Source organism: Rattus rattus, chromosome 13 (assembly GCF_011064425.1).
Source record: "Rattus rattus isolate New Zealand chromosome 13, Rrattus_CSIRO_v1, whole genome shotgun sequence".
Classification (NCBI taxonomy): Eukaryota; Metazoa; Chordata; class Mammalia; order Rodentia; family Muridae; genus Rattus; species Rattus rattus.
The window spans coordinates 34,165,437-34,181,876 of record NC_046166.1 but is presented as its reverse complement, the minus strand read 5'-3'; the positions used below and the strand labels follow the sequence as shown (position 1 = coordinate 34,181,876).

At 35.3% G+C, this 16,440-nt stretch overlaps 1 protein-coding gene across 1 annotated transcript in view; it reads left to right on the top strand.

The window, feature by feature from the left end:
- The first annotated feature begins 850 nt into the window (after positions 1-850).
- Gpm6a (glycoprotein M6A) overlaps positions 851-16,440 on the top strand; it is a 110,895-nt gene continuing 95,305 nt past the window's right edge. Inside the window, exon 1 of the mRNA XM_032918801.1 lies at positions 851-1,600. Coding sequence (XP_032774692.1) covers positions 1,564-1,600 — 37 coding nt within the window. The 5' untranslated portion in view covers positions 851-1,563. The remainder of the gene's footprint in view (positions 1,601-16,440) is intronic.

The following is a 16,440-nucleotide window of genomic DNA, read 5'->3' as shown; positions in this document are numbered from 1 at the left end:
GCTTGGAACAAGCAACTGTCTCAAAATCCTTGAATAAAAATTGATTTGTTTATTCAGAGAGGTGGGGTGGCTAAAGTTTTTATCAATTGCATTTATCCTTGAGTTAAATGCATTTGACAAAAAGAATAGAACTATTGATTATCGGAGAGATAATACACCTTCATTTAGGTAAATAAACTGGAGTGTCCTCAGATCATTTTTTCCTTGAAATAACTGCTCTTAAAATTGGGAGAGCGGTGTGCAATATGCTGCCGACATACCTTAAAACCTATGCGAAATTTTTCCTATAACACAAACATACTATCTGGATAATGAGGATATACATTTTTCCATTAAAGGCAAGAGCTTATTCATCTCTGTGTATTTCCGTATGCTTGTTTATTTTGAGAGAAACACAGGCAAGAGAGTCTTCCTTTATACTCTACTAAAGCTTGACACAGCTTTGACAGACAGTGTTTATTTTCTTCCTGTACCTTTTGTGAAGTATTGAGATTCTAGTTGTGTTCTGTCACTCAATAGGTTGAGCACGATTGCTAATTTATTGCCAGACTGCAACATTGTGATTTGCATTCCAAATCAGAGTGCTGATTCCCATTGTAAAATGCTATCCTGTTGTTCCTTATCCAGAATCCTTTCGTTCTTTTTGTCGCCCCCATTCTCCAATAATCACCCTTAACATTTCTCTCTTCACAAAATTCCCATTTGGAATCAGCTACGCCGATAGATCCTTTTTTTTCCTCCTCTTTACCTGTAAAAGTCCTATGTCACTAAAAAAAATTTAAATACTTATTAAAACAAAGGATTTATACTTATTTCTTTGATAGCCATGTTTTTATTTCTCCTTGATTTGGAAAGATGTGAATGTGAGGGTCCTATCTTAATAATAACCTTTAACAGACCAGCCTCGAGATAGTCTAATTGCATCCCTTCTTGGCACCTTTAAATCAAATTAACTAGACACTTCGTGAGGAGGTAAAAGGAAAGGGCGTTTTTGTAATGAATCTGACTGGGTGAGAAGAAACTACTGCAGCAGAAAGACAGGATGAGAATCTGGGCTTTCCCACTGTGGTAGCAATGGGGGGAATTATGGGTTGGTGGTCCGCTTCATGCTAGGAGGACACCCCTCCATCTGTTCACAGTTCAGCCTGCTTCCAGTTTAAAGCCGAGATTTCAACACAAACCTCAATTTCTTTCCCCCATTTTAAATGCAAAGCGAGGCTTGTGAATCACAGTGCCTCTGCTCCTAGCATCCAGACCCCTTTCCACTCCCCCTCCCAAAATTATCCGGCTGTTTGTTTGAGTACCTGCTTACTGTGGCACACAATAGGCAGCTTTGAGAAGAAAAATTGATAATCTTCACGGAAGAGTAATTTGAATGAAATTACACTTGACAGCCAGTCTCTAAGCAAACAAGAGGCGCGAGGGAGCTTCAGCTAAGCTCCAAGGACTTGCCCAAGCCACTGCTGCTGGAGCTGCCCAGGGAAAAAAGCACCCGCTTTTTTTAACATCTAATTGAGCTTTTGACTAATTCCGTGCACCAGATTCTCCTGAAGAAAGGTAGCCATGGAAGAGAATATGGAAGAAGGACAGACACAAAAAGGTACTGTGCTTTAAAAAGGGTTTATTTGTAATGAAGTGATCATTTTGTGCTTTCGTTGTTTGTTTTAAACACTTGCCAGAGAGACTAATGAATCTTTTTCTCTTGAAAGGTATTTCCCCCTTCCTTTTTCCTCTGCTCCTCATTTGCTGTATTGCCAGTTGCGATCCTTATCGTTTGAGCATCTTCTAGATATAAGTATCTAAACGCATATTCAGATATTGATGATAAGGACAGTGCAGTGGGGTGAAGTAGTCTTTAGTCCAGTCTTTGTTAAACTTCATTTATTTCACGTTTTCATGGTTGTCAAGCTGAGCTCTGAGATTCCAGATTTCAGACACAAACACAATTGGTGCACAAGTTGCAGTTAAAAATTTGATGATGTAATCATTATCAATACCTTTGCACAGCCATCTGATAGAACAAAGAACAACAGCATTTAGTATCATTTGGTTGGTACTCATTTAATTTATTTATTTTCATGGGTGCAGTGTTGTTTTAATTAATAAGGAGCAAAAATTCACAGATTTGGAGGTTTATTTAATGACATTAGTTTTTTCTTTCTTTCCGTATGGCTGACTATAATCAACTTACAGTTGATTATAAATATTTAATCTTTGTTAAATTTCAGATCCATTTTTAAAGCTTTATAGTTATTATCTGGCTATATGTGATAATTTTTTGAATTAACAATGGAAAATGTTGCCAATTTCAAATGATTCAAACAGCTTTAGAATTTTTTTTTTAAATACATCAAGTGAGGCTTCAGAGGAAATGTGTTTCACCCCAGTAGAGGCAGTGTTTGCTCTCATGTCTGTGCACAGGCTTATGTAATACTAGAGAAAACACTCTTGTTTTCTTAAGAATAAAAGAGTCATACTACATAATACACATAAAGAAAATAGTTTACAAGAATTGCTAGAAAAATACATTTTCAAGGATGGTTTTAAATGTATATAAATGTGTTCTTGTTTTAAAACTGCATTTTAAATGATGTCACTTGTAGTTTGGAGGTTCAGTGCATGATTTCTCATATGTTAAAATGTTCAGGTATGCTTGTCCTCTTTTCTAAGTAGCGCCCCCGACACACCTACACACACACACACACACACACACACACACACACACACACACAAACCCACACACCCATTGGGGTATAATGATGTACACAGATCCACCTGTATTCAGAGGCTAAGTTTGTAAATGTTTTCTATATGTAATAAAGATAACAGATAAGCTAACGATCTTCATTGTTAATGATGTTTGAAGAGAAACATAAAAATCAGCATGACTCTAATACTAAGCTTTTAAAATAAAAATAACAACAGCATTTATCATTGAAAAAATAACAAGGGTTCATTGGAGATTTTAAAGGGTAAATTTCCTTACCAACTCCTGTCTATACTACATAAACATTTCAGTGGACTGCTTCATTTTCTAAATAAATCTCTTACTCTCACATCTTTTTATTGTACAAATCATATATGCTTCTTAAGCAAGAAGACAGTAGTTCAATCATTTTAAGTAGACAAGTGACACTCATTACACTAAAGAAAATCTTAAATTAAGGATCATGGTAACAGGTTGAATGTTTCTCAGCAAGCTATAGTAGAGACAGGAACAAGAGAAATGATGTAATGATGTTATGATCTTTCCCCCCTTCAGGCAGTATTAGAAATCGTTCATAGAAGGGAGGCAGCAGAATATTGACAGGATGGTCTGTCAGAGTGGGTGTCTCATTTTTAATATATGCACATATAAACCAGCAATAGTCAGGGAAAGCAATGCTAGATTAAAAATATCTATATGGTGCACTCTAAGTACATGATGGTTCTAAGTAAAATATCTGTGGATCGGCCTGTTTACTTAATTGAGGAAAGGATTTAATTCTCTTCACTCCTGCGTAGCCTTCTCCCCACCCCAACTATACCCATGACACCTTTTAACATGTTGGATGTTGTCAACTTACATTTGAACAGTAATAGAGAAGAAACAGTGTGAAATTTGTATTGATTGCTGTTAGAAGAACTATGTGATAAGCAGATTAAATCATTGGAAATGATTTAAGAGTTTAGGTGGAGAGATTTAATCATTCATCTCCTGGAAAGGAAAGCAGCATTTTATATTCCTTCTGCTTTTATTTTCATAAATCACATAGGGTTTTCAATACAGATTCTGTTACCAGCATTCTCTTTCAATTGGAAGACATTTTCCAGCCTTCTATTAAGTTAATGTCTTTTATTGTATTTAATGTTATTGCTTCTTGACCAGTCTGTTTAAACCAAAGTCCACCAGATTTTATTAAATACATAAATATTACACCAAATGAACACTTGAATTCAATTGTGGAGTGTGCTAACAGGTTAAATGCTCTGAGTGAGCCTTACCAGATGCAGATACCAAGAGAAGTGATGTCATTGTTTGTTATCCATTTTTCCACCAGTAACTTTGAAAAATCATTCTCTCTCAGGGGAGGATGCAGCAACTGTTTTTTTCCTTGCTGTAATTCTAAGGATTTAAATTTGTATCAGCATTTACCCACACAACCTTTTAAATTCCACTAGAATGTAAAATTGAATCCAGTACTTTAATGAACTATACCAGAGAAGGATCTTTAGTTGTTGGTTAAGGACTTATAAGGGTCCCCGTAAGAAACGTGTTTTTCTTTGTATTTATATGCCCTTCCTCATATTGCCTGTAAAAGGCAAGCAGGAAAAGTGATCATGTTTATCCTGATACATATTAAGATCAGTAGGGTGAATAATTAAGAGTCTGGGGGAGTTAAGCAGACATTGTCTTCAGTCAATCCGTGCTTTGATTCAGTTATAAAATGGAAGTCATTTAATCTGTTGCACACTCCTTTTCTTTGGACTTCACCAACAATATGTCATTGCACTGATGGGTTTCTAACATTTTCAAAAAAATGTCACTTTTGTAAGACCTGCTAAGTAAAACCAATTCTTTAAAACATGTGTTCAACACGAGCAGCAGTATTCTGACATTCAATAGGAAATATAAAAGGAGACTATTTTGAACTTGGCTTTTCAGGATAGCCATAATAAACCTAATATAATTGCTATGGAAGGTGGCCATGTCATGGCATCAAAGTCTCTGATTTAAAGAGAGTTTGAGCAAAGGTTATATAATTCTTTTTTAATCTGGCAGAGACTTGATGCCTCAGGGTGGAGGAATATCCAGGGGTCTTATGCTTTCAGAAGAGAAAGAGGGAGGAAGGGGGGAGGTGGAGTGGCTTTGTAGGGAGGGAACCTGGAGGGAAGCAGCCTTTGGGATGTAAATTAATGAATAAGTATTAAAAAACAAAACCCCATTAAGGCAAAAGATTTGACATTACAGAAGCCAGTTGTGTCTGGTGAACAAAATGAATTAGTATATGGATTTGATATATTTCAGTAGAAGAAAATACTTGTATAAGAGTAAACATAAAAGTATTTATTGAAAACATTTTGTATTCCCAGTACTGAAGTTTATTGGTATGCAAGACAATTGTTTTGATTCATCTGGAGAAAAATAAATAAAAGATGCAATAATGTCTTCCTTGCTTATGATTATGTTTAAAATATGATCAACTATATTCTGGTGTAAGTACATATGTTAAGTAACTACTGTGTTCTGAAAATGTTGAATGAGAACTTTTACAAAAAAACATCATTTAGTTTTTCTACTGTGCTGGGAGTTCTGGGAAGAACGTCTATGTTATCTCAATTCATTCTGCCTACTATTTGAGTCTCTCTTTGTACAGTGTATCCATGCTGAATATATCACCCTGCCAGTAGTCATCATCTTCATTTCCAGACTAGCTATGGGATAGTGAATATTGGTCATTACAATACAGAGTGTATACAAGTACCCCTTATTTTGCTTAATAATCTCGAAGGTCAAAAGCCATAATGTTAGCAATTTAGACAAGCCAAAGAAATCTCTAAAGGGCATTTTGAAAGTGAAAGGTGAGAACTCTTCTTTTGATGTTTCTAAGATGATAAGACAGGGTCATCCGAACAGGAAATCTGTACTAGTTTTGCTGTCAGCTGTCATACTAGTTTCCCATTAGCTGTTTATGGTGAATGCTAAGTTCGCAGTCCTTTATTCCATTCCATCTCATTACATAGGTTTCATATCACTTCACATTACCACACAGATAGGGGTGACTAAAGTGCACTAAGCTATTCAGAGAGTAATATACACAGAGAAACACTGAGTTGACACTTTTATTGCAATGCATCAATTACTTCTTTATATTATTAGTTTTATGATTTTATTATTAGTTATTACTTGCTTACTGTTATTTATTTATTCATTATTATTTTTTAAATGTAAACCTCAAACCTACCCATGGCGTTAGATGTCTAGTGATCTTAGAATGTGTACACTGTGAATAAGAGGAACTACGGGGTTTGGGAGATGGTGAGAACACATGCAGTTTAAGTGGTTTAAGGCCCAGAGTTTGAGTTCTTTGCATCCACATACTGAGGTATTCTGAGGAAGAGACAGACAGATCCAGAACCTCCCCTGAAGGACTGAACTTCAAGTTCATCTTAAGTCTATCTAAAATGAATAGAGAGAGGCAAAGCAAGACATCTGAAAGCACCTCTGCTTTCTATGGACAAGTGCATCTTCCAAACAGTTGCATACACATGCACATACACCACACACACACACACACACACACACCATCAACTTCCCCCCCTCACACATAATTAAGAAAGGATACTGAACTTTTATCTGTAGCATGCAATTCTGTAAGACAAATTTTGTCAATTCCTAATAGGAAAATATATAAGTAGTTTAAAAGGTTCTAATTATTAGTGAATTAGGGGGTACATGTAAACAAATAAATGAATGATTCTTACCTTTTAAACAATTTCAGTTCAGACTTTCCTGAATTATGAGGGCTTTACAGAGGAAGTCTCTTTAAACACATACATACAAACAAATATATAAAAATAGCTTTTGAAAAGGTTTACTTTTTAGTTGGAAGATTGTTTTTCAACATTCTTTTTTTAAATTATTGGATATTTTTTATTTATATTTCAAATGTTATTCCCTTTCCTGGTTTCCTGGCCAAAAGCCCCCTAGCCTATCCTCTTCTCCTTCTTCTATAAGGGTGTTTCCCCTCCCAAGGACCCCCCTTCTCGCCTCCCAGCCCTGACATTTCCATACACTGGTGGGGGGGTCCATCCTTGGCAGGACCAAGGGCTTCTCCTCCCATTGGTGCTCAACAAGGTCATCCTCTGCTACATATGCAGCTGGAGCCATGGGTCTGTCCATGTGTACTCTTTGGGTAGTGGTTTAGTCCCTGGGAGCTCTGGTTGGTTGGTATTGTTTTTCTTATAGGGTTGCAAGCCCCTTCAACTCCTTCAATCCTTTCCAACGGGGACCCAATCTCAGTTCAATGGTGTGCTGCCGGCATTTGCCTGTGTATTTAACATGCTCTGGCTGAGCCTCTCAAGAGACAGCTGTATCAGGCTTCTGTCAGCATGCACTTCTTGGCTTCATCAATATTTTCTAGCTTTGGTGGCTGTATATGGCCTGTATCCCTAGGTGCTACAAACTTTGTCTCCATATCTTTTCCTATGAATATTTTGTTACCCCTTTTTAAGGAAGCCTGAAACATCTGCACTGTAGTCGTCCTTTTTTAGCTTCATGTGATCTACGGATTCTATCTTGGGTAATTTGAGCTTTGGGGCTAATATCCACTTATTAGCCCCATGTGTGCTTTTTTGTGATTGGGTTACCTCACTCAGGATGATATTTTCTAGTTCCATTCATGGTTGGGGATTTAGCTCAGTGGTAGAGCACTTACCTAGCAAGCGCAAGGCCCTTGGCTAGGTCCTCAGCTCGAAAAAAAAAAATCTAGTTCCATCCATTTACCTATGAGTTGGCATGATTAATATAGTAAAAATGGCCATTTTACCAAAAGCAATCTACAGATTCAATGTAATCCCCATCAAAATTCCAACTCAATTCTTCATAGAGTTAGAAAGAGCAATTTGCAAATTCATTTGGAATAACAAAAAACCCAGGATAGTGAAAACTATCCTAAACAATAAAAGAACTTCTGGGGAATCACCACCCCTGACCTCAAGCAGTATAATAGAGCAAATAGTGATAAAAATCATTTGGTATTGGTACAGACACAAGCAGATAGATCAATGGAATATAATTGAAGACCCAAAATTAACCCACATGGTCACTTGATCTTTGACAAAGGAGCTAAAACCATCCAGTGGAAAAAAGACAGCATTTTTAACAAATGGTGCTGGTTCACCTGAAGTTCAGCATGTAGAAGAATGTACATCTACTCATTTTTATTGCCCTTTACAAAGTTTTTCAACATTCTTGATGGTAAGATATTTAAAAAGGAAGGCAAGTTTAGCTTTATCACACTAGAGAATGTTAGAGAACATAATTGCCTAGTAATTCCAGAAACAGACATTAGCCTAAGGATTTAACATAAATTTAATGTATTGGCTCCTCACGGTAACTTTAATTGGTACTTACACTGAGGAAACTAAAAATCAAGTAGGTTAATTAACTAAATCCAACTCACACAGTCTCCAGTAATAGTAAAGTTGGGTTCAGTACAATCACCTTTGAGACCAGGTTTGAACTTTTAAACATGCTGTGATTTGCACAAAGTATCACTAATTGGCTCTCTGCCACATGCCCTATGTAGTGACTGTTTCAGTCACATATGCTTATCAGATGCATCAACCATGTTCTGTAACTTATGACAACATTTCGTAGTCTTCAATCTTGGAGTTTGACCACTTACAAATATACTTCAAAAGGACAAGAAATTGTTTTACATGGACCATCCACCCACTGTGTGAAAATCACAATTATTGTCTTAAAAGATAAACTGAATTAATTTAATTCACATTCACACTTTAATAAAATGGTATTTCTTGGTTCAACTCTTCATTTCTTTGCGTAGTTTCATAATAGTTGTTTATCTCCTAGCAAATTGCAGTCAGTCATTAATTAAAAGTCTTTTTTTCTATAAAAAGTTTGTGAAGAATGTATTTATTATAAGTTTCTGAGTGGTAGTTAACTAAATAGATGTATTCCTAATAGATGCTAATATTTCAAAATAACACTGCTTTTTAGCATTATTTGATGTTTTGAATGATTTGCTGCCTACCTCTTTTATTTTCATGACTTGAATAGTAAATTAACAAACATTATAAGATAACAGTGCTAACCAGTAAATATTGATGGTCCAAAACTTTTATGAGTATCCCAAAGAATTAGAATAGATTATAGAATAGATAAATATGTCCATTACATTAGAATTGTTAATATGTCAAGATATTTACTAACTATAAAGTGACAAACCATCAGCAAAGAATTTTTAGTTATTAATGATGTTGGATTTAACTGCCTCATTTTCTTTTTCAATGTTGACTACATGCAGACTTGTGAAAAAGGAATTGTTTTGGTTTAACTAGTAGATAATCTTCATTTCAACAAATACTTTCACAAATCATTTCTTCAGCTGACTTGTAACTGAGGTATTTCATTGACAAAACTATGAAGAACTTTTATGAAGAACATAAAAGTCTGTCCTGTATTTTGATACCCTTGTATTTATAAGTTTAATGGGTCCAACTTAGAAAGTCATTTGTCTAAGAGATTATTTTTATCCTTTTCTTTCACTAAATGGCACCCTACAAAAGTGGTTATGGGAAAATTTAGTGTAATATTAATTCAATAGTCATTTCCAGAGGCTGTGCAAGTATAGTTATGATACTTGTTCTCATTTAGATAATACTTTTCGAAAACAATTTTTATCCTCTTGAATTTTACTACTTCGGTTACTAATTATGACTGTTATACCTATATTACATTTTATCTCTGAACACTAAGGTTTCACTGACAGGTTTTCAATCTCTGATTAGGGGCATGAGTCCAGAGATTTTATAAATGTATAGCTAGTTCAGTAAAAGAAGTGCCTATGTGAAAGGTATTAATATTACCTCATTGTCTATTTAAAGTAGGGCTTATGCTGAAGTATTTAAGTAGTTATATAATTAAGTGTAGAAGACTGAGAAAACTAAAGTGATATGGCTTAGAAATTAACTTTCCCTTCACTTACCAGAAGTTGATAACTCATAGTGGATTCCTAATATCAAGAACATAACATCTAGTATGTCAGTTTTGGTCTCCCCTTGTCTACATCCTTTCCTTATAGCCAGTCACAGCACATAGACACCCCTCCCAGTTTGTAAATACCAACAGATTTTTTTATTATTCATAGAGAGCAGAATTCCCAGATCATTTTAAAAGATCATTTCCAACAGCATCCATCATAACAGTTTCACAGGTATCAATTTGTGACACTACAAAATCAATGCTTTCCTGAGTGCCCTCAAGTTCAGCTGTGAATTTTGTCCTGGATATTCTTTTTTATTTGTTTTCTTTATTAACTTGAGTATTTCTTATTTACATTTTGATTGTTATTCCATTTCCCGGTTTCCTGGCCAACATCCCCCTAACCCCTCCCCCTCCCCTTCTGTATTGGTGTTCCCCTCCCCCCATTACTACCTTCCCCCCAACAATCACTTTCACTGGGGGTTCAGTCTTAGCAGTACCAAGGGCTTCCCCTTTTACTGGTACTCTTACTAGGCTATTCATTGCTACCTATGAGGTTGGAGCCCAGGGTCAGTCCATGTATAGTCTTTGGGTAGTGGCTTAGTCCCTGGAAGCTCTAGTTATTGTTATTCATTGTTATTCATATGGGGTCTTGAGCCCCTTCAAGCTCTTCCAGTCCTTTCTCTGATTTCTTCACTGAGGGTCCCATTCTCAGTTTAGTGGTTTGCTGTATTCTGGCTGAGTCTCTCAGGAGAGATCCATATCCGGTTCCTGTCCGCCTGCACTTCTTTGCTTCATCCATCTTGTCTAATTCGGTGGCTGTATATGTACGGGCCACATGTGGGGCAGGCTCTGAATGGGTGTTCTTCTGCCTCTGTTTTAAACTTTGCCTCCCTATTCCCTGCCAAGGGTATTCTTGTTTCCCTTTAAGAAAGAGTGAAGCATTAGCATTTTGGTCATCCATCTTGAGTTTCACGTGTTCTGTACATGTAGGGTAATTTAAGCATTTGGGCTAATATCCACTTATCAAAGAGGGCATACCATGTGTGTTTTTCTGTGATTGGGTTACCTCACTCAGGATGATATTTTCCAGTTCCATCCATTTGCCTATGAATTTCATAAACTCATTGTTTTTGATAGCTGAGTAATATTCCATTGTGTAGATGTACCACATTTTCTGTATCCATTCCTCTGTTGAAGGGCATCTGGGTTCTTTCCAGCTTCTGGCTAGTATAACTAAGGCTGCTATGAACATAGTGGAGCACGTGTCTTTTTTATATGTTGGGGCATCTTTTGGGTATATGCCCCAGAGAGGTATAGCTGGGTCCTCAGGTAGTTCAAAGTCCAATTTTCTGAGGAACCTTCAGACTGATTTCCAGAATGGTTATACCAGTCTGCAATCCCACCAACAATGGAGGAGTGTTCCTCTTTCTCCACATCCTCACCAGCATTTGCTGTCACCTGAGTTTTTGATCTTAGCCATTCTCACTGGTGTGAGGTGAAATCTCAGGGTTGTTTTGATTTGCATTTCCCTTATGACTAAAGATGCTGAACATTTCTTTAGGTGTTTCTCAGCCATTCAGCATTCCTCAGCTGTGAATTCTTTGTTTAGCTCTGAATTCCATTTTTTAATAGGGTTGTCTCCCTGCAGTCTAACTTCTTGAGTTCTTTGTATATTAAGCCATCTGTTGCAGGATTGATAAAGATCTTTTCCCAATCTGTTGGTTGTCGTTTTGTCCTAACAACAGTGTCCTTTGCCTTACAGAAGCTCTGCAGTTTTATGAGATCCCATTTGTCGGTTCTTGATCTTAGAGCATAAGCCATTGGTGTTTTGTTCAGGAAATGTTCTCCAGTGCCCATGTGTTCGAGATGCTTCCCCACTTTTTCTTCTATTAGTTTGAGTGTATCTGGTTGATGTGGAAGTCCTTGATCCACTTGGACTTAAGCTTTGTACAGGGTGATAAGCATGGATCGAATCATAAAACTTCCCTAACCTAAAGAAAGAGATGTCCTGGATATTCTTAACCTGATCCAAGTTCTTTTCTTTTCTTGTATAAAAACAAAACAGACAGATAATAACTGTTTTTTTTTAATTATGAATGGGCATATTAACTTTTATCTCAGAAGAAATCAATTCATTACTGGGACCATTTATGGATTCACTAAGGAGTTAATTTATAATACAAACAAATATGAGAGCAGAAAAAAGAGAGGGTGGTTTAAAATGTTGGGCATTCCTCTAGATAAAAAATATTGCAGAATATTAAAACATTAGATGCTGTCATAACCAGATTATATTCCACAACACATATAAGATATGGTGAACTTTTAGAATGTTTACTTTCACAAAATAGAGGGCTGTGGTTCGTTCTGTTCATGGGAAGGCTATTACAGAAATAATCACTCACGTAGTTATCTGTTTTATAAGATGCACTCTTTTTCTTCATTTTAAAAATTGGTTTTATAATACTGTTTTTATTATGTCTTGTTTTCTTGCATCAATTTTATTCATGAACAATTAGAACTATTGAAGTTTTTGCACATAAAAATTTACTAACCAGATGTAATATTCACATCTTTGTTCCTGTCATTATAACACATTGTGACTACTTTTAAGATAGCTAAGCAGTTCTCCTAGAGGCAGAAAGCAAGAGCTGAAAGATAAATCACTTTTTGAAATGTCCTATCAGCAATTCTGTAAACCGTCAACATTTAATACAAAGCATGCCTCATTATTTATCCTTTTATGTATAAATGTTACTTCCTGTCTGCTTTTTCAAAGCACAAGCTTCTTAAAGTTAAAAATTATATTTCTTTATGAACCAACTAGAAAAGTAAATCCCTTAATATCTGGTGATAAAATAATTGATAATAGGGGACAGAGATGGAGGAGAACATGGAGGAAGGAAGAGAAGATGACAAAGGTAATGTCAACCATCCAAGAGAAAGGATGATAGAACACATATCCCAGAGACTTCAGAGCAGCTGAGAACGTAAAAGAATGTTACCTTGACTTTATCTTATGCCATTAGATTTGAACTAAAATAATTTTTTATTCTTCAACCTGATAATGTTCAGCAGTTTGATAGCAGCTTTCAGCAGACTGAATAGACTTTTCCTTCTTTTTCTTTTATTAAAGAGCCCACATATTTTTAGCATCCCAAGTCTAGCAATTAAGTGAAACACATTGAACTGTCAAGTTCTTCAGAGAGTTACAAAATTTGGAAAGTTAGATCTTATAACATTTTGTATGATGTTCTTTAAGAAATAACAGGATAACAATTTGGATATTTGCTTTTTCTTTGTTATTATTCATTACTGTGTTGATAAAGAAAAATTGTATAAATACCACTTTGAAATTACCTAGGAAGATTAAGACTTTTTTTTTAATTTAACTTTATTTAGTTGTTTTTTACATTCCAGAATTTATCCCCGTCCAGGTTTACCCTCTGACTGTTCCATATCCCATACTTCCCCCACCCTCCTGTCTCCACAAGGATATCCTCGCCCCTAGCCCACCAGATCTCCCCACTCCCTGGGGCTTCCAGTCTCTTGAGGGTTAGGTGCATCTTCTCTGACTGAGTCCAGACCTAGCAGTCTTCTTCTGTATATGTGTTGGGGGCCTCATATCAGCTGGTGTGTGCTGCCTGGTTGGTGGGTCAGTGTCTGAGAGATCTCAGGGGTCCAGTTATATTTCAGCAATTAAGAGCACTGACTGCCCTTCCAGAAGTTCTGCGTTCAATTCCCAACAACCATATGGTGGCTCACAACCATCTGTAATGAGATATGATGCCCTCTTCTGATGTGTCTGAAGATAGCTACAGTGTACTCATATAAATAAAATAAGTAAAATCTTTTTAAAAAAAAGATTGAATCTCATCAAATATTTCTAATGAACCAATTTGTTGGTCAGTAATTTCAAGAATAATATCATGTCAAAAACATCCTTATTTATATACATGATTTCAATTTTAATGTCTGTCTTTTTATATCTCCAATTTTGGTTAATTAATAATTCGATATCTAATTACAAATATATAAATTTAGAACTTGTGACAGTACTGCTATATAAAGTTGAAAATGGAACCTTGAAAAGTCAAAATAACTTCATAATTTAGATGCTAGTTATAGAGTAAAGTAAGGAAAGATAATTTGGGAAGATGTTTATTCATATAAAATACTATATAAAAGTGAAATCTTCAAAGAGGTAATAAATACCTATCACAGGCCTTTGTGCCTACCACAAATGGGTCATATGTGCTATTAATATGTGTCTGTGTATCTCTTTCATAGCAATATTTAGTAATATCTATATTGAAACTGATTTATTTTATATGATTATTTAAAATAATTTTCATGGGAAAGTACATAAAAGCTTGTATCCTTTTTAATCTTTTATCATCAGTAAAAGATTTGGTCTTAACTTTGGTACCTTACTTTCTTTCAAATTCTACAGTTATGAGAACACCATTCCAACTTAGGCCTGCTGAGATACTTTGAGCCAACTAATTCTCCAAATGTAAATTCAGCAGAGGAGGAAGAAAGCTTTTAAAATGTTAAGATAGAGAATTTATTTATTCACTGAACTCCATCTATAAAAAGCCTCATAACATTGCTCATGAATTACATCTCTGTCAAAGACTGAGCCCCACAATTAGAGTGGCTCAGAATCAAAAGTTAAATGCTATATTAGCCAAAAGACTAAATTATATTTATATTTTAGTACAGTGTTGGTAATGGTAAGGGTCTAATTAGGAATGCTGACTGAAGTTCACTGGAGTCACTGAGCAAAGTGTATTATGAAAACTACCATGATGCTCAGGTGCAGTGCAACAACACAGGAAGAGTTGTTTAAAGAGTATGATTCAGAAATAATGCTGTTACTCAGTGGTAAAAATGAACAGTAAAAAATATAAGAAAGAGGGTATTATTCTTCTAAATTTTAATCACTATATATCTGAGCACTGAACTGTCTCAGCTGTGTCTTATAACTTCCCTATGTCAAGGATTTACAATTGCCTTCCTTTTGCTTTCATATAAAATGCAACTTTGTACATGCTAGACAAAGTCTGAATACTCCTTTATGTTCTTGGAAGAAAATTCATTTTCTATTTCCTGTGGCAAAGTTGTTTTATGAGGAAACATGTCTATTACAAGGAGAAAATGAGAATTTTTGCATCCATGTTTCTTAGATACATTGACCTGTAATTTTTTTGGTGGGTCTTTGCCTAGTTTTAGTTTTAGGATAGTACTGACTTAGTGAAAGAATTGGGAAAGTTCCTTCATTCTATTTTTTGTAGTAAGTTCAGGAGTCTCAGTATTCTTCTTTGAAAACCTGGTCAAAGTCTGTACTGCATCTATCTATTCATTGGGCTTATTTTTAATTAATATGGTCTTAATTACTGCATCTATTTCAATGGATCTTATCGTCTATTTAAGTTATGTATTTCATCTTGATTTAATATTGGTGTGCCAAAAATATCTAGAAATTCATCTTTATTTGTCTTAGTTTTTCCAGTTTGGTGAAACATCAATTAAAAAAAATAATGTCCTTATATTCGCTGAATTTCCTCAGTTTCTGTTTTAATGTCTCATTTCTCATCTCTGATTTTTTAATTAGGCTCTTCTATTCTTTTTGTTTATATGGCTAAAGGTTTTTCAGTCTCGTTAATACTTAAAAAATACTGAAGCTTTTATTTAATTGATTCTTTATCATCGTCCAGAAAATAAATAAAATATTTACATTTAGCTAGGTGTTGCATTGGCTCAGTTAAATAATTCACTCAAGTTAAAAAAATGAATATGAAGCTGAGAAGAAATGCAAAACTTAGTGGTCTGTGAATATAAGAATTTTTGCCTACCATTCTTCTACAAAAAAATAAAAAAAATTGTTTCTTTTTATACTTTTCAATTTGTGAGTTTTTCTAAATATACAAGGCTGTTGGCAACATTTTTCTCTAAAACATTGTTGAGACCAATATGTATTCCTCTAGGTTTCCCTATTCTATAGCATGTCTTTATTGTGTTGTATTTTGAAAAGCAATGCTGCATCCTACTTTTTAGCATGTGTTGAGTATACCAATTGTATGTGCACTAGATTCTTTTTATTTCACTATTGTATATTAATGTCTACTTTTAAATTAAAAATTCATATAATGTATTTTAATCCTATTCTTTCTTGCCTAAATTCTTTCAGATCCACCACCACTCCCCACCACTCAACTCTGTTTTTTAAACTGAAGTCCAATTTTCTGCCCAAATATTCCTGGGTGTGGTACATTCCACTAGAAAGCTTGGTTGGCAACCAGAGGTCCCATCCTTAAAAAAAAAAAAAAAACCACCCTCAGTAGTTCTTATTTGCCAATATCTCCTCTAAGTGTGGGATGTTATGCCCACCTGCCCTCTCTGTGCTGACATTTGTGTTCTCTTGAACTTAAACAGGCCCTGTACATGTTATCCTAACTGCTGTAAGAACACATATGTAACTTCCCTACCGTGCCTAAAAATCTGTTTGCTTATAATCATTCACCACCATGTTATTACCATCATCATACTCCATTTTCCACAATGATTTCTGAGATGTGGGGAGAGGGAGCTTCTTACATATATGCCCTACTTAGGATGGGACATTTCACAGTCTCTTACTCTTTTCTTCTAAAATGTTAATTCTGGATCTCTGTGTTACTTGACATCCAACACAAAATGAAGCATCTCATATGAGGTTTGGGAGA